This window comes from Aspergillus campestris (genome assembly GCF_002847485.1).
Source record: "Aspergillus campestris IBT 28561 chromosome Unknown P168scaffold_4, whole genome shotgun sequence".
Taxonomy (NCBI): domain Eukaryota; kingdom Fungi; phylum Ascomycota; class Eurotiomycetes; order Eurotiales; family Aspergillaceae; genus Aspergillus; species Aspergillus campestris.
Genome location: NW_020194339.1, coordinates 100,952 through 119,885, shown reverse-complemented (window position 1 = coordinate 119,885; position 18,934 = coordinate 100,952). Strand labels below are relative to the sequence as shown.

Sequence of the window (18,934 nt, the reverse complement as noted above, 5' to 3'; positions counted from 1 at the left end):
GGACAGCTGTATATGGTCAATCATACCTAACCATGATGATAAACCTCTCAATATCATTGGTTTACTATATGATCAGACGTGCTGTTCGAGTACTCACCCACCTACCTAGGTACCTTAGTACTAGACAGCACGAGGGGGAATTATGGAGACAAACAACATGCATATGTATAATCGTGATATTCTTTTTCAGTATAAATAGTATTGATCATTCTGATAGATCAATCTTGAAACCTGGGAAGCAAAGTTTAGCAGCATGGACAACGCAAACAGGATGCAGGGGGACGATTCCGGAATGATAGCCCTACAGTGCAGTGCAGACTAAGCATCTGGAACTCGCCCCGAGGTCGGTCAACCACGCCCAATTTTTTCCCTTCCGCGGGGCCAATGCCAAGACTTCCGAGTCATCGCAATATTTGTTTCCGACCTCATATTCGGTAGTCTTTATCTTCCCATTCCTTATATTACTATTCATTATCTTTTTTCCCATCCCTCGGAATAGTGGCCAGAACTGCAGGTCGATTTCTGTCCCATCACACATCCCTCTTTTTCTGCAGCCTTCCTACCCATTGGTGTCTTATCGAGGGTCACGGGTAGAACAAGAAACAAGAAGGAAAGTCGGAAGGAAAAGCGAAACAAAAGAAAAGCAAATCAGAAGAGGAAAGCAGAGAAGAAACGGAGCAAAAATCACTATCGCAATGGCTTCATCTTTCGTCATCAAAACGCCCTGCTCCTCGGCCAACATCGGCCCTGGATTCGACGTGATTGGCCTGGCTCTATCTCTTCACCTGGAGCTTCGTGTCACGGTCGACTCCTCCCAATCCTCGTCGCAACATCCCCTCAACTGCGTGATCACGTATGACGACCAAAGTCAAAGTACTGAGAAGATCAGCCTAGATCCCGAGGTCAACCTGATCACTCGAGTAGCTCTATACGTACTTAGGTGTCATGACCAACGGGCCTTCCCCGTGGAGACCAGTGTCCATATCGTAAACCCCATCCCCCTGGGCCGTGGCCTCGGGTCATCTGGCACGGCAGTGGTGGCTGGTGTGATGCTGGGGAATGAAGTAGGTCAACTGGGGCTAAGCAAGGACCGCTTGCTGGATTATTGTCTGATGATAGGTGAGCTTGGATCGTCTCCATTTACTGCCATTGCATGTCTATGTGCATGGACCCCCTCGCCCGCCCACACAGCAATGACTGATAACGAACAGAACGTCACCCCGATAACGTCGCCGCCTCGCTCTTCGGAGGCTTCGTCGGAACTTACCTGAACGAACTCAAGCCCGAGGATGTGGCCCGCAAGGAAATCCCGCTGAGCGAGGTGCTTCCCGCCCCGGCTGGCGGAGTCGATACGGGGAAACAGCCCCCGGAGCCCCCGCTGGGCATCGGCCATTACAGAAAGTTCCCCTGGGCCAAGGAGATCAAGACCATCGCCATCATCCCCAACTTTGTCGTTCCCACCGCCAACGCCCGAAACGTTTTGCCAACGTCGTACTCGAGGGAAGACGTCGTACGTTTCTACCCCTCCCTCAAATGCTGATTGCAAATATATTTAATGCGTGCGTTAACACCTTCCTCCAGGTCTTCAACCTCCAACGCGCAGCATTGCTCCCCGCCGCCCTGGGCACCTCCCCGCCCGATCCAGACATGATCTTCCTCGCCATGCAAGACAAAGTGCACCAGCCCTACCGAAAGAACCTCATCCCAGGCTTGACGGAAATCCTCCAGTCCATGACCCCCAAGACTCAACCCGGCCTGCTGGGCATCTGCCTTTCGGGTGCTGGCCCGACTATCTTGGCCCTGGCCACGGATCGGTTCACCGAGATTGCGGACCGCATCATCGCTGGGTTTGCGGCTAATGATATCTCTTGCAAGTGGAAGCTGCTTGAGCCTGCCCAGGAAGGTACCGTCGTGCTGTATTAGGGTGTGTCTGCTGGGTGTGGACTATATAGAGGGGTATCTAAACTGGGGAAGATGCGAGAGAGACGGACTCTCAATGTACATTTTACAGATATGAATGCTGAATTAGAATTTTTGAAGTGGCCTAGAATGTGCGATGCTAATGTCCTCATGACAACACCCTCTCTTCCATGAAGATATGCTATCAGCTGGTTAAAATTACAGTTTCATGACGAAGTAGTTTCTATTGATGTATGTACACCAACCCAGACAACGAAGGGGAAACTAAATTATGAAGACAATACACTCATCGAAGTAAGTCGAATGTATTCAAAAGCACTCTTTCTTAAATTTACATAAAAGACCACACAGAAATAGATAGATAGTTTGTCAGTATTATTTATCTATAGGTGAAAGCAGTAAGTTGGGCAGTTTATACTGGGTGTGGTGGCAGTGATTGGTCTACCCGCCGCCTTAAACCCAGCCGGGGCGGTGATGGAATCTTAGGTTGGCCGGGCCATACAAACTGCAGTGATCTGACCGACCCTCCCTTTGTAAGACTAAGCTGTCTGTCAACTTATCTGTCTTTCTACATCAACGATCCGCGCATATTTCCTCCTGATATAATAAATCAACTGTAACATCATCATGGATAACATCCTCGCTCCCATCCAGGATGCCTTCGAAGGTCAAATAGTAAGTTGGTCTGGCCATGTTGGCTCGCGGAAGCTACTAAGGCTCCCCCTCCGGCCACCTATCCATTCATTCATTTCGCCGCATACTAATATCGCAACATTACATAGGACTTTCAAGGCCAGCGCATCACTGAGATTCTTTCTACGGTTTTATTGATTATTACAGGCGTGAGTTGATTGAACCCGATCGGAATCTATTTTCCTATCTCCACGTAACTAAACAGGCTGCTTATACTTGTTGTCTCTAAAGGCCATTGCGTTCGTTGCCGGTTACATCTACCAGGATATTCACCTTACGCTTTGGGCTGGTCTGGCAGGTACCGTGGTGACCGGGTTGGCGGTCATTCCTCCTTGGCCTATGTACAATAAGAACCCCGTGAAATGGCACGTCCCGCTGGCGAGTGGCTCTCGCGGGGCAGGAGTGGTGGTAGACGGGGTGAGAGTTGCATGAGATGCGGATCGGATCATTTGTCCCAATTATCCAAAGAATGAAACTCTGCGCGGGAAGCACTACCCCAGTCCGTTTTCATCTATACGACTCAGATCATGGAGTGAAATTCCTGTAGAACATGAACAAAGAACAAAAAGAAAGAAAGCCTCGAACGCCGGCCCAGTCATTATCCGCTTGCCTTCAGAGTCCACGCGGATGTCGCATAGCCACCCTGAAAGGAGAGCTTCGCTCGGTGTTTTTAGCGGCCGTATTTTTGGAATTCCCAATCCCGGTTGTCCAGTGGGCACACTTGACGGGTCTTCAGCCAGCGAGATATGCAATGGAAATGGAACGCATGCTGCGAAGGAGTCCTTGGATTAGCATACGGTTGGGACGGGATCGTAGGATATGTCTCACGTTGCAGATACCCCACGCAACAGTACACTCTTCGGTTGTAGAGGAGCCCTGGTTTGCCTGGCATTCGATGCATAGATCCATGATATGGTTCCGGCAAATCGCACAGTTGTCCACGACAATATCCCAGGCCCAAAGTGCCACCGCATTCCACTTCATTGTTGACAGATTCGTCAGCGCTACAAAGACCTGGTGGCACAGATTCAATCATCTCCTTACCTTTTTGACTTCAAACCGCTTCTTGCCGTCACTGGTGCCTTCTGAAGCCTTCGACACAGCCTTGGCCTTGTCGGAGCTTCCGGCCGCTTCTTTCATTTCCACGTCCGTCATCTTTGAGCTGGTGATTTGATTGTCAGAAACTGTTAAATCTACCAGTGTCCACGTAATTCGATGACAGGGCTGTCAGAAAAGAGGGCGAGTGTGGAAAGGCGGAAGTGTCGACTCAAAGAGATGAGGAGCTAGCTTTGGGTACCTGGTTGACACGGCGTCTGACGTAAGTATTCGCCCAAGAACAGAACGGAGAGAGCACTCAAACGTTGAGTCACGTTCTAGGCAAAAGGGAAGAAAGGGAAAGGGAGGCAACGAGAGCCTTTGGAGAAACCCACCAGGCCCACTTGAATATCTTATAACTTACAATGGAAGCAAGTACCGCGGGAGCACCTACTGCGCCTTGTTTTGATGATCCCAACGAGGCGGGACTGAAGTGGCGTGGCTGCCCATGACTGAGCGGTTAGTCATCCACACACCCCCGCTTAACCTCAGTCATCCCCAGCCTTTGTGAGTTGTTACACCCTGCCAGCTTCACTATCCTAGACCTCTACACACTACAAGCAATAACCTCAACTTCGACCATCGTCTCCACCATCTTCAAACTTCATCTCCTCCTACAGCTACCATGCTCCTTCAGATTCTTTCGGTTCTCTCATTCCGTTCGCCTATCTAGATATGAGCGTGCATAGGAGTTCTGGTTTCTCGCTTTTCGATCCTTCGCTTTGATTCCAGTCATACATGAAACCCTTTGCTTTCACCAGCTTGCTATCCTTGAATCGACTATACTTGCTCTGACACCTGCTCGTGCGAAGTCCGGCGTCTCTGCTTTGCTTTGCCTTCTTGTTTCCCGTCTTCTTTATTATATTTGGTTTTGAACTATTGATAAGTTGGAAAGCTGCTGGGCAGTATTCGACAGCCTACTTGTCACTCGTACAGCCTTTGGCATCATCTTCATTCTTATCTCTACCTTTTCTGCATCTTTCTATTTTTTCTATTATCTTCAAGGCTGCCTATTTTTTAAGCCAAACAGTCGTCATGTCGACCCAATCACCTACTCCTCTGACTCCTAAGGGTCCTCGCAACAACCGACGCACCCCTAAACGGAATGCAATTCCCTCCACACAAAAGAACACTTTTCTATCGACACCTCCGTCCTCCCCTCCGAGGAACCTGAGTCCAGGGGGAACAGCTACAGACTCGTCTGTTAATGTGAATATGTCCAAGAAAAAGAACGGCAGGTCCACCAAGAAACCGCGAGAGGGATTCATCAAAGCTTCCCCGGCACCACCAGTAAATGGCCATCGGCACATCAGTTCGAATACGGTCAATAATAATAATGGCAACGCAATTCTTCCTCCAAGGGACAGTCCGCATTACGCAGGCCCTACTTTCCATGCGTCCCCCGCTCCCTCCGCGCTTCCGATCCCGAGCTTCTTTTCCAAGTCTCTTCCCGAATCCGACCTCGCGCCAGCACTAGAATCCGATGCCGAAAATCCGGATGCCGAGCCCGATTATGAGACCACTCCGTCGAAGCCTAAACCACGTCCCCAAGTCCAGGATGGAAAGCCGGAGTCCACTCCTCTCGATTTTCTCTTCAAGGCGGCAGTCGAAGCCAGAAATGTGCAACCACAACGCAGTCCCGAAGCAACCACTCACACTCGGATTCGGTCTCCTCAGACAGATTCCAAAACGTTGCGACAGCGTGGCTTTAATGACTCTTCCAACGGGATATTCCCTTTCGATATGGGAAGCCCAGAGCCACGCTCCTCCCAGATTGGGCCCTCGTTTGCTCCGTCTTACAAAGACCGTATGAACGCCATGCGGGCCACCAATTCCCCTCCGTCGGCTGAAGTCGAGCTCGATGAGGGTCAAAGAAAGGCCAAAACCGAGGCTTTGAAGACCCTACTCCTTAATCCGCGTCCTCAAAGACCGTCGTCCGCGTCGAATTTGGCTCAGGGTCCAGCTGAGCGCCCGAAGGAACATCCGAATGCCAATCTCAGCATCCCTCATTTTGCCACACCTCTCAGAACGACCTCCAGCCCGCCAGGCCCGATTCCTGATGCGGCACGCAACAACTATCAGTCTATGACTGCGAACTCGTTCTATCCCCGGCCTAACTACGCACATTCCGGCACCCCCCAGCAAGTCCGCTTTCATAGCCCGGCACCGAGGAAAGGAGCTCCCTCGCCCGGCCCTAGAATCAATGGAGGGACACCTAAAGAGAACGTTCGCCAAACACATGTGCCCTACGATAACACCCGGTCTCCGGGTAATTATACACCGCACGCCCCTGTCCGCCACCAATCCTCGCCTGTCCGAGCCAACCCGGTGGGCTCACCCCAGGTGCTGGACACAAAGAAAATGGAGGATGATCTGCGGAAGATCCTGAAGCTTGATGCAAACCCTGGTTTTGCATCCCCCGGCATCCAAAGCTCTTACGCCTGAACGCTCTCAGTGACAGCGCTCGAAGTTGTTCACTTTACATCACGGTTATGCACGCTATTTGATTTATAGGGGATGACATGTTGAGTTATTTCAGGATAATTTGATGGTACTTCTTGAAGCTTTGCAAGCGTTCATTCGTTTTACAGTCATTGTCACTCTTCGGGGTTCATGAGAACCAGGTTCTCTGTGTTTTTGCAGCAAGCTATTCTTATCTGATCTTCAGTGGTGCATTAGCGGGGATGACTTTTACCTTCTCTTTGCATCAAATCTGGAGTTTGGCTGCCTGTCAGGGTGTGTGTCGGAGTGCGCTGACTGGGATGTGTCTGGGTGAATATTGTTGAGGCGTATCGTTGACTTCCTGATATCTTCCCTCTTTTGTGTCCTTTCCCTGTTGTGTTTATCCGCCTTCCCATTTGATCACGTTCCTTATCTCCCATTCCTGGTACCATCGTATGATGGTCATGGGAGAGGCTAGTTTTATTGATGTTATTTTCTCGTTCACGTCCGTCCCGTTGACAACCGACCTCCATTCACACTCGCTCTCTACATTCTTACCTTCTTACCTTATTTTGATGCTTGTCCATCCTATTCCATACCTAACATAAGGGTTGTACTGCAGTCAGTCATCCTTTGAATACATTCATTTGACCTATCTTAAGACCTATATTATATATTATTTGTAGACAATTATAGTGTTGTGTAATATTCAATACATGCGGTGTAAGGTAAAGAGTCCAGAACCTTCAGGCGGATTTAGTCCAGAAGTTCCCGAGCGCATTCCCCATCGGTCCCCACAGCTGTACTGCGAGATACGCCGGCGCGCAGCTAAAACCATACTACAGTATTCTGGTAGTCAACAATACAGAATAAAAAAGGAGTATGATATGGAGTACAAGCAACTTCTGATTCGATCGACTCCATTGAACCTACAGGGATAGGAACATGTATATATTGGACCTACTGACAGGAGATGAGCTACGGTTCGCTCCTAATCACAATATGCATCTAGTCGATATTAAAGGGGACCGCCACTACCGGTCAAGGAAGTTTCCGACACTGGTGGAATGGCCCTCATTGGTTGTCAATCCTCTGCCTAGGTCGGACTCTCCTGGTGGATATTATGGACGGGGCACGCTGGACTGTTATGATTCCTTCTGGCTTGAGGGGCTAGAAAGGTATTATTTGATGTGCATGCGATCGGTCATGAGTGGGCGGTCTGGTATGGTCAACTTGACGGTTGATATTTGCCAATCTTGTTGAAAGACATGGGGATGTCTCGATATTTCCACATGATATTGTGTCTCTACTCGAGCTGTTCTCGAGCGAGTGTATACCCACGCCCGCAGCGAATGATATCATGATGACATTTGAATCATAGTTAGGACTGGGGGATGATCTTCAAGATATGTATAGATAGATCCATCCGTCCATACTGTTGAATCCAAACCACTGCTGACTGACTGCACTGCCGTTCGCGGAAAGAATGCAGTCCAGGACCCAATGCGGGTGGGGGTTGCCACTGGAGAATATTCTCCATGCCGTTGCATCAGGCAAGTATGTCATCATTGGATAGGAGTATTTATTTGTTTGTTTATGCAAATGATGGTGATGACGATGGTGGTGACACCTTTTCTATAGTTTCTCGTGAGTTTGGAGGCAATGATCAGGTAAGGGAGTCAAGTACCAAACCAGAACGGCGGTTTATAGAGCGATGTAACGAAGGAATGGAGAACTTTACACGATGGAATACATACCGATCAACCTGGTGAATTGGTTTCTTCGGATTTCTTTTCCAGTTCATTTCTTTTCTATAATTATCATGATTGTATTGAGAATATTTAATTGACCGTCTTCCTCCTGTGAGAGAGCGATATATCAAGAGAAAAGAAAGAGATTGACGATCTTACCGTACCAGGAACCAGACCGTATCCCATCCCTGGTTCCAGGCGCCTTCCCAGGGGTCAACACTGAACTTCACTTTCTTCTCTTCTGACTCTCTTCTCTTCCTCTCTTCTTCTTCTTCTTCTTCTTCTTCTTCTTCTTCTTCTTCTTCTTCTTCTTCTTCTCTCCCCACTTAAAACAGCCACAACTGAACTTAATCCACTGCAGTCTTCCCGCCCGTTGATTCTTTCTCCGGCCGAAAAGTCCGCCGGTTCAGATCATCAGGATTCACATACTCCGACCAAACTCCATTATTCTTCCTCTCCCATCCATTCCCCTCCTTCCTCTTCTTCACCTCTCTCTTATCCTCCCTTTTCTTCCAATTTTTTTTTTTTTAACTTTCCCTTTCCTCCTCCTTTTCACCCTTCTTTGTCTATTTATCCTTTTCTTTTTCGTGTCTGTTCGTTTTCCTTTTTCTTGTTCTTGTTCTCTTTTTTCCTTTCTTTCCCTCGTTTGGAAGACCGTCCCAGATTCAACTCTCCTTCCCGACTCCCTTGATCTGCTAGGGTTACCCACTTCCTCAACCTTCCCCTTGCAACCACTTGTTCTTCAACTTCACATCCCTTTCGCTTCTCGCTATTCTTTCTTTTCACCTTCCCCAGTTTCTCTGGTTTATTCGGTCAATGACCTCCCGTCGGTGTTTTTAAAGTCCTGGAGAACTTTGGGTTCCTGCTTCCTTTTAGCCATTGTGCTTGATTCCTGACCATGGCGAACCCGTAAGTAACCCCCCTCTTTTTTCTAGCCCTATTTCACCTAGGACCAAAGATTAGCTCCCTCATTAGATATCAGAGCAACGATGGAAGGCCGTTACTTACTCCCAAAACAGCATCGGTGGAGCATGGCGTTCCTTCTGGCATGCGATGACCTCCTATGATCGGCACGCGTCCCACGATTCACCGTACCGCACAGGGAGACATGTCCCTCTCAGCCAAAGTCGGGATGAACCTCTCACCTCCATTGCCACCAGCGCCATCGAATCGCGACCAGACCTCACCGACCCTTATGAGGAAAATCAACTCAAGGACTCCACGAACTCGACCTCCAATGGCTGGACCGGGTCTCCGACCGCGATCGGCTCCCCCAACCGCCCCTACTCTCCCGGTATGCGATCGGTCTCGTCGCAGAAACGGAGATCAACCGATCCCGGGACGGATGGTGCCGGGGAGATTCAGATGCAGAGCTTCCACGATGGCGCTCCGCCCCCTCCGCCGGTGGCCCACTCGTGGAGGAAGATCGAGCGCTGGCTGGAGAGCAATTATGAGGAACTGTTCGACAACCTTTGCGAAGGGTGCACCCAGAACGATATCAACGAGTTGGAACATGATCTCGACTGCAGTCTTCCCCTCGAACTGCGTGAGTCCCTAATGGTCCACGACGGCCAGGAGCGGCCTGGCGTCCCCACCGGTGTCATATTCGGTTGCATGCTTCTCGACTGCGAGGAAATGGTGCAGGAGTGGAAGAACTGGAGGACCGTCAACGAGGAGTATTTCGGCTCGTCGGAGTTATCGAACCCTCCCCTCCCCAAGGCGGTGGCCGGCTCCTCGTCGTCGGCCGTGCCCACCACTCAGGGATCCAATCCGCTGTGGAGGCAGGATCTCCTGGAGCGCCAGGAGTCGCAACCCCCGGGTGCCATCCAGAAGGCCTATGCTCACCCGGCGTGGATCCCGGTGGCCCGCGACTGGGGTGGAAACAACATCGCCATCGATCTGGCGCCGGGCCCTGCGGGGAAATGGGGGCAGGTCATCATCTTCGGTCGCGACTATGACTGCAAATACGTCGTCGCGCGATCCTGGGCCGCCTTCCTGGCCGTGCTGGCCGATGATCTCTGCAGCGGCAAGGTCCACGTGGACGAGGACACGAACGAGCTCAAGCTTCTGGAGTTCAAATCACAGAACGTGGAGCCCCCGTATCTGGAGATCCTCCGGTGGAGAACGGACCAGAAGTATGGTCGCCGCCCCCCTCGTCGCAAGGCTCCCAACGGCCTGGGACTGAGCACGGCCGGCAAGTCCGGCAAAGATTCCCCTTACGGCAGCCCGGGGCCCAGCGAAGAGCGCGGCAGGTCGCCTCACCGGTTCCCCAATCGCGGCTCGACTCAAAGTCCAAAGACCCAGTTTGGCATCTCGAGTCCTCTTGCCCGAGTCACGGAAGAAGCCCCTAGTCCGGTCAACCCGACTCCCGACACTGAGCTTCCTGCCGGTCCCTCCCAGGAGAAGCCCAAGGAGCCCCAGAGTGAAGACCTGATGGAAGTGACCACCCCCAATCCGTCCTCGGGGAAAGAGAACGAAGGGGTTCCGGAGAAGGGGAGCGAGCAGAAACCCACGGAGACGGAGAAAGGACAGAAGCGTGACTCGAATTCCGGATCGACAACGGCCACAAGCGACACGGAAGTCTTGGGAGAAATGAAGAATGTAGCCATCTAAGTCAAGGCGCTCTCGATTCCCTGAATTGCCGTCGACGCGGGAATGATTATGATCGATCCCTTTGCTTGTCTGGCGCAGAAGAGAGCTTCGTTGTTCTTGTTCCGTTTTCTTTTCCTTTTCTTTTTTCCTCTCCTATTTTGTGACTCTTAATATCCGCATTGGCGCCTATATTGGGTTGATGGATTTGTGTGAAGACCGGTCGGATCCGCTTGTATAAATTCCTAACATCATGCACTTGTTTCGTGTAGCATTTACCGTACCTTCTTGTTTGCGGGAGAGGTTCTTTTTCACTGCCTGGGATGGCACATGTCTCTCACACCTGTACTTTACCAATGATCATTCAGCATACGTCTTCTTGTCCTTGAAGTAGGTCGGATATAGACTCCGCAGTACTCGGTAGAGAAGAGAGTTCCCCTGGTTAGTGTCTTACAGGTTACAGGTACATTTACGGTATGGATACAACGCATCGTTGATGTCTATCATTGGTATCAACGCGACCAAGGTCGTGACGTAGATATACAGGACCCCTGGCAATCTAGACCAGGGGGTGTGTGAAGTATATTGCAACCAACAAACGGCGTGGCCTAGGAAGCTCTGTGCACCGGTCGCATGTTCGTCCAATGGGTATGCTCTCAAGTAGCTGCTGCTACTTGCAAGTACCCACGGGGTCGGAAATGCAGCGACTGGTTCCAGATGTCGCCGCGCAGGTTGGTTCACCCGGGCGTGCCCATCCCAGGGGGAGTACCGTCCGCAGGTAGGTACATACAGGATATCGCTTTCGCCTCCCCTTCCCCCTCCCCACCACATACATCCATATGGTAGTCTCGCGCACACCGTAGACAATCGCACAAGCATCTCAATCCCAATCATCGTCATCATCGTCGTCATTGATCTGGCGATGCCTCATCCCCCCACTCCGAATCGCGCCCCGACCATTCCGTCTGCTCTGATTCTCATCCTCAACATCACTCCCCCCATCAGACGACTCCTCCCCAACCTCACTCTCCCTCACCCTCGACTGCGTCAAGATCCCCTTCCAAAGCAGCCGCTTCTCCAACGTAGCCGTACTAATCCCATCCGCCCCATCCCGCCCCCCGACCCCAACCCCTCAAACCCAATCACCCTCTCCACCGCAATCCCATCCCTAAACCCAATCACACACGGCAGCACCTTGATCTTCAACTTCTCCACCACAAACGCCGTACTCCGCACATCCGCCCGCGCAAACCGCACCTCGTGGTGCCGCGCCGCCAGCGTCCGCATGTGCTCGTCCATCGTCTTGCACCGGGCGAAATCCGGGTGCGCGAAGTGGATCACGCATCGGTTCATCTGCGTCGTGAAGTTCAGCAGGGCCTGGTCGGTTTCGATCGTTGGGAGGAGGTTGTCTTCGATGAGGGTGGTCGGGCCCGAGGGCCGCGCGTGCTGCGCCGAGGCGTATTCTGCGTTCAGTTGCTCGATCCGTTGTGCGCGGTAGAGTGAGTCGTCTTCGTTCTCGAGCGCGGCGAAGAGCGCGGCGTCGTCTTCTTGCGTGAGGTCCCCGTCGAGGTCGCGGGGGGCTTGTTTGGTGGTCATTTTGGTTGAGCTCTCTGTCTCGTTCACGCGCCGTCCAAGTGGATGTGGGAGGAGGGAAGTGACAGGTCAGTCACCGCGTAATGATTGTGGTTGTTGAAGCACTCTTGTCGAGAGAAGAGCCAATGGGTTAACTTGGTGGTGCCAGTCTTTAGTGGACTGTCCCGCGGGTTGGGTTGGTTATAGATTTAAGGAGGGGGAGTGGAGTGCAAATTACACGGTGGGGAGGTATTTGCAGTCTACCGGTACAGTACACGAAATTTGGTGACAGTCAGTGACCGGTAAGATTTCGATCTACGGGAGTCTAGACTAAGAGCGTAATACAACGTGCCCCTGTCGCACCCCTCGAAAGGTGGGCATGCCGTAACACAAATACGGGTAATCATGATAATAACGACCACCGTAACTGACCGTAGCCGTTTCCGGTCAGGGCGGTGGAGGATTCTGCCGGCTGGATCTTTCTCCTTCATCTGTTTTCCTTTGATTGCGATTCATCCTTTCCTTCCTTCTTTTTTTCTGTTGGTTTTCTTTTCATTTTCTCGCCTTGTTGAGAGTTCATCTTCGGTTTCAGCTCTTCTGCCTTTTCTCCTCCTCTTCGTCTCTCCGGTCTTCGTCTCGTTTGCCCCGATTGGGAGATTCAACCCTCGGTTTCCAACACATTCGCTGGCCCACTAATTCTTTATCTCCTTCCCCTTTTGATTCTAGAAGCCTTCCCTCCCTTCAGGGATTCGCGCATTTACTCTGGCGCACCGCGCCCCCAGTCCTTAGCCAGGTTTGCGCATTCAAGCCTCAGACCTCTCTAGATCGTCGGCCTCATCTTGTACCGCCATTTTTATATTCCCATCCTCCATTTTTATCCTCCAGATTCGAAACCCCTCCGCCCACCGTAAGCGGAGCCAACTACCGTCAAGATGGTCGACGACAAGAAAACAGACGACTACACGATCGAGATGGACGAGATCGAGAAGAACAAGGGCTTCGAGCCCGTTGCGCCCCCGCCTCAACCTAGGGGCACCTCGACCCTTGCGAACAACAACAGCCCCATTCTGCCTGTGTTGGCATACTGCGGGTCGTCGATCTTGATGACGGTTATGAATAAATATGTCCTCTCCGGCACCGATTTCAACCTCAATTTCTTTCTCCTTTGCATTCAGGTATGTTTGGGTTGGGTGGTTGGAACATGGGATGGAGCTGTGTGTGTGGAGAGCCGCGCTGACTGGAGTTGCGTTGGATGCTTAGTCTCTCGTCTGCATCATTGCGATTCAAACATGTAAAACGAGCGGTTTGATCACCTACCGCAATTTCAGCCCGGATGAGGCGAGGAAGTGTGCGTGTCACCTTGTTTTGGTTGGTCCCTGCGTGCTGAGTTGGCTGACCGTTGTCCTTGCTTGATTAGGGTTCCCCATCACTTTACTCCTGATTGGCATGATCTACACCGGCTCCAAGGCCCTTCAATTTCTCTCCATTCCGGTGTACACCATCTTCAAGAACCTGACCATCATCCTGATTGCCTATGGAGAAGTGCTGTGGTTCGGTGGCTCCGTCTCTGGACTCACCCTTTTCTCTTTCGGTCTCATGGTCTTCAGTTCGCTCATCGCCGCGTGGGCCGATATCAAGCATGCCGTGGAGAGCAGTGCCGATGCGACCGCCAAGGTTTCCACGCTCAATGCTGGATACGTCTGGATGCTGGTCAACTGCCTCTGCACGTCGTCTTACGTCCTTGGCATGCGCAAGAGGATCAAGTTGACTAACTTCAAGGACTTTGACAGTATGCGCCTCTTCCCAGCATTCCTTCCGGAATCTCCCCCTCCCCCCTCCCCCTAACGCCAGACTCGTCTAACTCATCTACTAGCCATGTTTTACAACAACCTTTTGTCGATTCCCGTCCTGCTCGTGTGCACCTTTATGATGGAAGACTGGTCGTCCGCCAACATCACCCGCAACTTCCCTCCTGCCGAACGTAACAACATCCTGTTTGCGATGATCCTGTCTGGTCTGTCGTCCGTGTTCATCTCGTACACCTCCGCCTGGTGTGTTCGTGTGACTTCCTCGACCACTTACTCCATGGTTGGCGCTCTCAACAAACTGCCCATCGCAGTATCGGGACTGGTCTTCTTCGATGCCCCTGTGACATTCCCCAGCGTGTCGGCCATCTTCGTCGGTTTCGTCAGTGGTATCGTCTACGCCGTCGCCAAGATCAAGCAGAACGCGAAGCCCAGGACTGGCATGCTACCCACATCCAACCCTGTCAGCGCCAGCAGCCAGAGCATGAGAGACTCGCTGCGTTCGTAAACCATCCCATCAGGTTGGGTTCATTCCGGATGGTGTCGCATGGAAGGGGTCGCCGAGCCAGGTCAGCTTGCTGATCGCTCAGCGCCCGGGGCATCACTCCATTTTACTGTCTCTCCAAGAGCAGAAACCTTCCAACCATGTATGTGATATGTGACGCATGTTTCATTGCAACCGAAGTCCTCTGGTCGGACTTGCTCGACCGGATGACGCTGGAATTTCATTTTTGGTCTTTTCTTTTTTTATTATCTCCTTATAGTAGTATATCTTTGACTTTGGCAGGTGTTGGGGGCTGTACATTATCTTCGCATCGATCCTCATGGGAACTAACTCTTCTGGTCCTTTTTCACGACCTGGCGCGATTGCGCTTCGTATGCATACTGTTTTTCTCTCCTTTCGTCGGGATAGAGGACCTGAGTGGGATGACAGCTTGTCTGGACCATCATAGTCAAGATATATACAACCGACTTGTCTTGTAGAAGAAGAGTTTCCGCCCTGGCATCATTGCAAGCGAGGATTTCGATACTGTATTGTATATATCCTATACGTAAATCTTCAATATGAGTTTCTCAAGGGTCTTGCAGTTGTCAGTATTAACAAGGATATATGGTTTCTAATCGAACTATAGTCATATATACAAGTACCTTGCTTGGCACAAAGGATCAATACAGCTAGACAAGCAATTTCAATCCCAAGCCGCACTCCGATTGGTCAGTCTGGACAAGAAAAGAAGATCAAGAAAAATCAGTTCAAACCTTAAGTTAACTGATGGATTTCACTCTTGTCTAAAGGTTACTTACCTATCCTGGCATTCTTTTCTTCTTGTTCTTTTATATGTACTGTACCTAGAGGGGTCTATCTAGGAGATAAGTAGCTAAGTAGCTAAGGTGTAAGGATACTTAGGTACGTACCTATTTACGGTACGGTACGACTACGACTTTGAAAGAAGGAAGGAAGACATTTTCAACCTCGTCCGTTTATCATTGATCCATCCTTTCTTCTATTTATATATATATTTATTTATTCATTCATTTGTTTATCTATCTATCTATCTATCGATCTACCCACCTCTCCAGCAGCAAAAGCAACAGCAACAGCAGCAAACCAACAGCAAACAATGCCCAAACACAATTCCAAAAAACCACGGGTCCAAGGCCCTCCCTCCAAAGATGCAGCAGCGCATCCCAAAGCGGGCAGTCGCAAAATGAACTCCTTTTCCAGGTTGTCTACCACGACTGCGCCTTCGTCTCAGGCGAAGGGTAAAGGCGGCAGCGGCGGCAATAAGAATAGTAATCATGGTCAGGGTGATGTGACTTCCAAGTCGAACCAGCCGCAGAAGAAACCGTCGCAGCAGCAGCGGCCGATTGTCCCGTTTGGGAGGAAGGATCGGGTTTTGTTGATTGGGGAAGGTGAGTTTACTTTTTTTTATTCTTCTTTTCTTGCTGTTTTTCTAGGACTGTTTGGGATGGAGAGGAGTGGGATTGGAGGGAGCAATATTCTCGATATGTTCTAGTAGCACATTGATAGTACCCATGCTATAACACGGCCACATAGATATAAATTCATCATTGGCATATATATGTATGTAAAGCTCACAAACAACAGGCGACTTCTCCTTCGCTCGCGCGCTGGTCACCCAACACCGCTGCAAAAACGTCCTAGCCACATGCTACGACGACAAAGAGACATTATACAGCAAATATCCCCAAGCGGAGCAGAACGTCAACGACGTTCTCACGGCGTTTGCCAAAACGAAAGACTCCTCCGGAGCTAACGCCGAGGAGAATGACGACCAGCCCGAAAAGCAAAACCAACAAAATCAACGCCGCCATGGTCCTGATGTGCTCTTTTCTGTTGATGCCCGGAAACTCGGTGCGTCGGCCGGTGGTGGGAAGGATGTCCGCGGAGGATATCACCGGAAAGAGCCGAGGCTTCCTGCTTGGGTTGAGGCGAAGAGGGGCGCTCCTTCTAATGCTGGTGGTGGTGGCGGACCGTGGGATCTGATTTGTTTTAACTTCCCGCATGTCGGCGGGATCTCGACGGATGTTAACAGGCAGGTTCGCGCGAACCAGGAACTCCTGGTGGCGTTCTTCAAAGCCTGCGTGCCTTTGCTGTCACTTCCGCCCGTTGTGCATAGTGAGGGTGTAGACGATGATGAGTGGGAGATGTCCGAGTCCGAGAGTGACCTGGAAGAGTCGGACGAGGATGATGACCAGTCCCAAACCGGCGCAAAGGACATAACAGCTCGTACGGAAAGAAAGCTCCGGACTGATCCCGGCCAAATCCTCGTCACTATGTTCGAAAGGGAACCCTATACTCTTTGGAACGTCAAAGATCTTGCCCGTCATGCTGGCTTGCGTGTCGTGACGAGTTTCAAGTTTCCCTGGGCTTCGTACGAGGAGTACGCGCATGCGCGCACCATCGGAGAGATTGAAGGGAAGAATGGAGGAAGAGGCGGGTGGCGCGGTGAAGATCGAGATGCGAGGATGTATGTCTTCGAGGTCAAGCAGGACGAAAAAGCCCTCAAACGTTCTCGGTCTGCGAAAGAAAACATGGCGTCGAAAAATAAGAGGTCGAGGCATGAGTCTGGCAGCGAAGGTGACGACTAGTCTATTACGGGATTAGAAAATAATAATCACGACGATTGACTCTCAATACCACTTGATATGTGTACTCATCAAACACCCGAGTCGTTGGTAGCAGCAGAAGAAAGGGTCCAGACATGGTAACAAGTGACATCCAAAAACATGCTCTGAACTCAATCCATCACATGATATAAACCTTCTTCATCTCGCTTTCATCGAAAACCTCGGCAGTGGTAGGATCCTTAACCTTGCCGGCTTCAACACAGCCGACCTTCTTGCTCATTTCGAGTAGCCGGTGTTGGCCATATACCCTGCCGTTTGGTAGCACGATCGGGTCATTCTCCACATAACTCTTCGTATGGTGTGCGTACGGCAGACTGCGCGAAAGCTCGTTGAGTTCGGTGGAACATATCGGACAGACGGATGTCGTGGTGGATAATGAATTGGAACTCGAGGAGGTATAAGCCGAGTGGCATGCGGGTGTTTTGAGAGCCGATAGTCCGGCAGACAAGGCGATATGTAGCAACGGCCGTGATGGCAAGGACAGCAATTCATGATGAGTGCGAACAAAGAGCTCAGACAAACGAGACCATCTTTCTGGGGCATACAAGGACTAGAAATAGGGCACTTTGATCAGCTTACAACCCTGAGAAATAAGAGGCTCCACGGATATCAGGCGGCATACCTTGTAAGGTTCAGCCTTTGTGTCTCGAGGGAAGGCAAGAAGCCCTGCAGCCCGATGTATTTCGGCTGATTGTGTGTCGATGTACGGAGTGAGATACTTCTTCGCGTGGTTCATTGCGTCAACATATTTGGTTCGATCGCCAGCCCTAATGATTTCAATGTACTGTTGCAGCCGCAATTCAAATTCTAAATTATACTGTACATGGCGAGTTAGCCTTTGCCTTTGGTCTTCAATAGATAGCGCCAATTGTAAATGCCGATGGGAGGGAAGAATCAAACGGACGGATGGACGGACCTGGCTTCGTTTTAATGCTGCTTTGTTCTCACTACACCACTGCAGAGCATCCTTCGTCTCTCCTCGACGAAGACTCTCCGCGATCCGCTGGCACTGCACGAAGACGTTGAGATCTACCAGGTCTTCGATGTCTTTCTCTTTCGCCAGCTGCTGAGCACTCTCCGTGTAACCAGACCGTAGCATATGGTCCACTATCAATCGGTCAAGCCGTACTCTCGACCACTGATCGTACTTCACGTCTGCCAGACTAGGAATATGGTGCAACGATTCTAGATGGTGTATGCGCTTCCTTGATTGGTCGTGTATCTTCTTCTCCTCCTGGTGCAAGCCTTCCATCTTCCGTTTGAGCCCCTGCATCCGAGATATCATCGCGTCGAGAGCTGCGAGCGACTGCTCGGGTGTTTGGGTATTAGATAGTGATGCATTGGCGGTGTCCTTGAGTGCCGGGAGAGTGTAATCCTTCTCCCGCTCGACAAGTCGCTGGACGGACTTGAAGTTTCTCCGTGACAGCTCATAGGGCAGTTTGAGAAGGGGTTGATCCTATTACAGATCGATTTCGTTAGATTTAGAAGCTTGAAGGAACAGAAGTATGCTGTGGACGTTACCAGTAGGAGATGGTTCTCCGCATTAAGCTTGGTGGACGTCAGTTCCGCAGCCATAATGGATGAACACGCTCTTCAGAGCTGTTGCAAGTGGCCACTTTAACGCCCTTTAGATGTCACAGATGAAAGAGTGATTCTTATTAGAAATTGAATCCCACATAAAATCCAACTATAAGATAAATGCAAAGGCGTGAAGCACCGTGTGGTAGATTGAATGTATGAAGGTGGGTGGGGGGAATGACGCTACATCAACCTCGCCGCCTCTTGGCCAGGTCACGAGCACGGCAGTACCTTGTCCAGTCCTATCACTACTACTAAGGTACTCCATATCAGAGTAGCCAAAATTCAAGGAAATACTGCATTTACTCTATCCTTTACTTTTTACTCTATAAAGAA

The 18,934-nt window shown here is 50.7% G+C and overlaps 9 protein-coding genes across 9 annotated transcripts; 6 read left to right on the top strand and 3 right to left on the bottom strand.

Annotated features, from left to right (window-relative positions):
- Positions 1-695: 695 nt before the first annotated feature.
- On the top strand, positions 696-1,923 carry P168DRAFT_295843 (homoserine kinase; the record flags this gene model as incomplete). The annotated part of the gene is made up of 3 exons (XM_024838068.1): positions 696-1,119; positions 1,212-1,510; positions 1,582-1,923. 3 exons carry the CDS (start codon positions 696-698, stop codon positions 1,921-1,923), a joined length of 1,065 nt encoding a protein of 354 aa, XP_024693971.1.
- Positions 1,924-2,459: 536 nt separating this feature from the next.
- P168DRAFT_288836 (signal peptidase complex subunit 1) lies at positions 2,460-3,127 on the top strand. Its single transcript, XM_024836880.1, has 3 exons — positions 2,460-2,595; positions 2,703-2,762; positions 2,845-3,127. The coding sequence occupies exons 1-3, from the start codon at positions 2,548-2,550 to the stop codon at positions 3,043-3,045; spliced, it is 309 nt and encodes a 102-aa protein (XP_024693970.1). The 5' UTR covers positions 2,460-2,547; the 3' UTR covers positions 3,046-3,127.
- On the bottom strand, positions 2,796-4,102 carry P168DRAFT_288835 (SCF ubiquitin ligase complex subunit HRT1). Its single transcript, XM_024836879.1, has 3 exons — positions 3,658-4,102; positions 3,442-3,591; positions 2,796-3,382 (listed from the first exon to the last, which is right to left on the bottom strand). Exons 1-3 carry the CDS (start codon positions 3,766-3,768, stop codon positions 3,284-3,286), a joined length of 360 nt encoding a protein of 119 aa, XP_024693969.1. The 5' UTR covers positions 3,769-4,102; the 3' UTR covers positions 2,796-3,283.
- Positions 4,103-4,743: 641 nt separating this feature from the next.
- On the top strand, positions 4,744-6,153 carry P168DRAFT_233966 (uncharacterized protein; the record flags this gene model as incomplete). Its single annotated transcript, XM_024833392.1, has 2 exons — positions 4,744-5,853; positions 5,932-6,153. The coding sequence occupies 2 exons, from the start codon at positions 4,744-4,746 to the stop codon at positions 6,151-6,153; spliced, it is 1,332 nt and encodes a 443-aa protein (XP_024693968.1).
- A 2,646-nt stretch (positions 6,154-8,799) lies between these two features.
- P168DRAFT_280308 (cell wall assembly and cell proliferation coordinating protein) lies at positions 8,800-10,514 on the top strand (the record flags this gene model as incomplete). The annotated part of the gene is made up of 2 exons (XM_024835860.1): positions 8,800-8,810; positions 8,921-10,514. The coding sequence occupies 2 exons, from the start codon at positions 8,800-8,802 to the stop codon at positions 10,512-10,514; spliced, it is 1,605 nt and encodes a 534-aa protein (XP_024693967.1).
- A 467-nt stretch (positions 10,515-10,981) lies between these two features.
- On the bottom strand, positions 10,982-12,228 carry P168DRAFT_325733 (thioredoxin-like protein). The gene is made up of 2 exons (XM_024841045.1): positions 11,629-12,228; positions 10,982-11,581 (listed from the first exon to the last, which is right to left on the bottom strand). Exons 1-2 carry the CDS (start codon positions 12,084-12,086, stop codon positions 11,371-11,373), a joined length of 669 nt encoding a protein of 222 aa, XP_024693966.1. The 5' UTR covers positions 12,087-12,228; the 3' UTR covers positions 10,982-11,370.
- Positions 12,229-12,994: 766 nt separating this feature from the next.
- gmtA (GDP-mannose transporter) lies at positions 12,995-14,375 on the top strand (the record flags this gene model as incomplete). The annotated part of the gene is made up of 4 exons (XM_024833358.1): positions 12,995-13,237; positions 13,323-13,410; positions 13,480-13,851; positions 13,936-14,375. The coding sequence occupies 4 exons, from the start codon at positions 12,995-12,997 to the stop codon at positions 14,373-14,375; spliced, it is 1,143 nt and encodes a 380-aa protein (XP_024693965.1).
- Positions 14,376-15,576: 1,201 nt separating this feature from the next.
- Positions 15,577-17,154, top strand: P168DRAFT_309706 (25S rRNA (uracil2634-N3)-methyltransferase; the record flags this gene model as incomplete). Its single annotated transcript, XM_024839329.1, has 2 exons — positions 15,577-15,781; positions 15,978-17,154. 2 exons carry the CDS (start codon positions 15,577-15,579, stop codon positions 16,979-16,981), a joined length of 1,209 nt encoding a protein of 402 aa, XP_024693964.1. The 3' UTR covers positions 16,982-17,154.
- P168DRAFT_122274 (FYV10 family protein) lies at positions 17,047-18,741 on the bottom strand. Its single transcript, XM_024832629.1, has 3 exons — positions 18,542-18,741; positions 17,643-18,476; positions 17,047-17,570 (listed from the first exon to the last, which is right to left on the bottom strand). The coding sequence occupies exons 1-3, from the start codon at positions 18,593-18,595 to the stop codon at positions 17,139-17,141; spliced, it is 1,320 nt and encodes a 439-aa protein (XP_024693963.1). The 5' UTR covers positions 18,596-18,741; the 3' UTR covers positions 17,047-17,138.
- Positions 18,742-18,934: the final 193 nt, after the last annotated feature.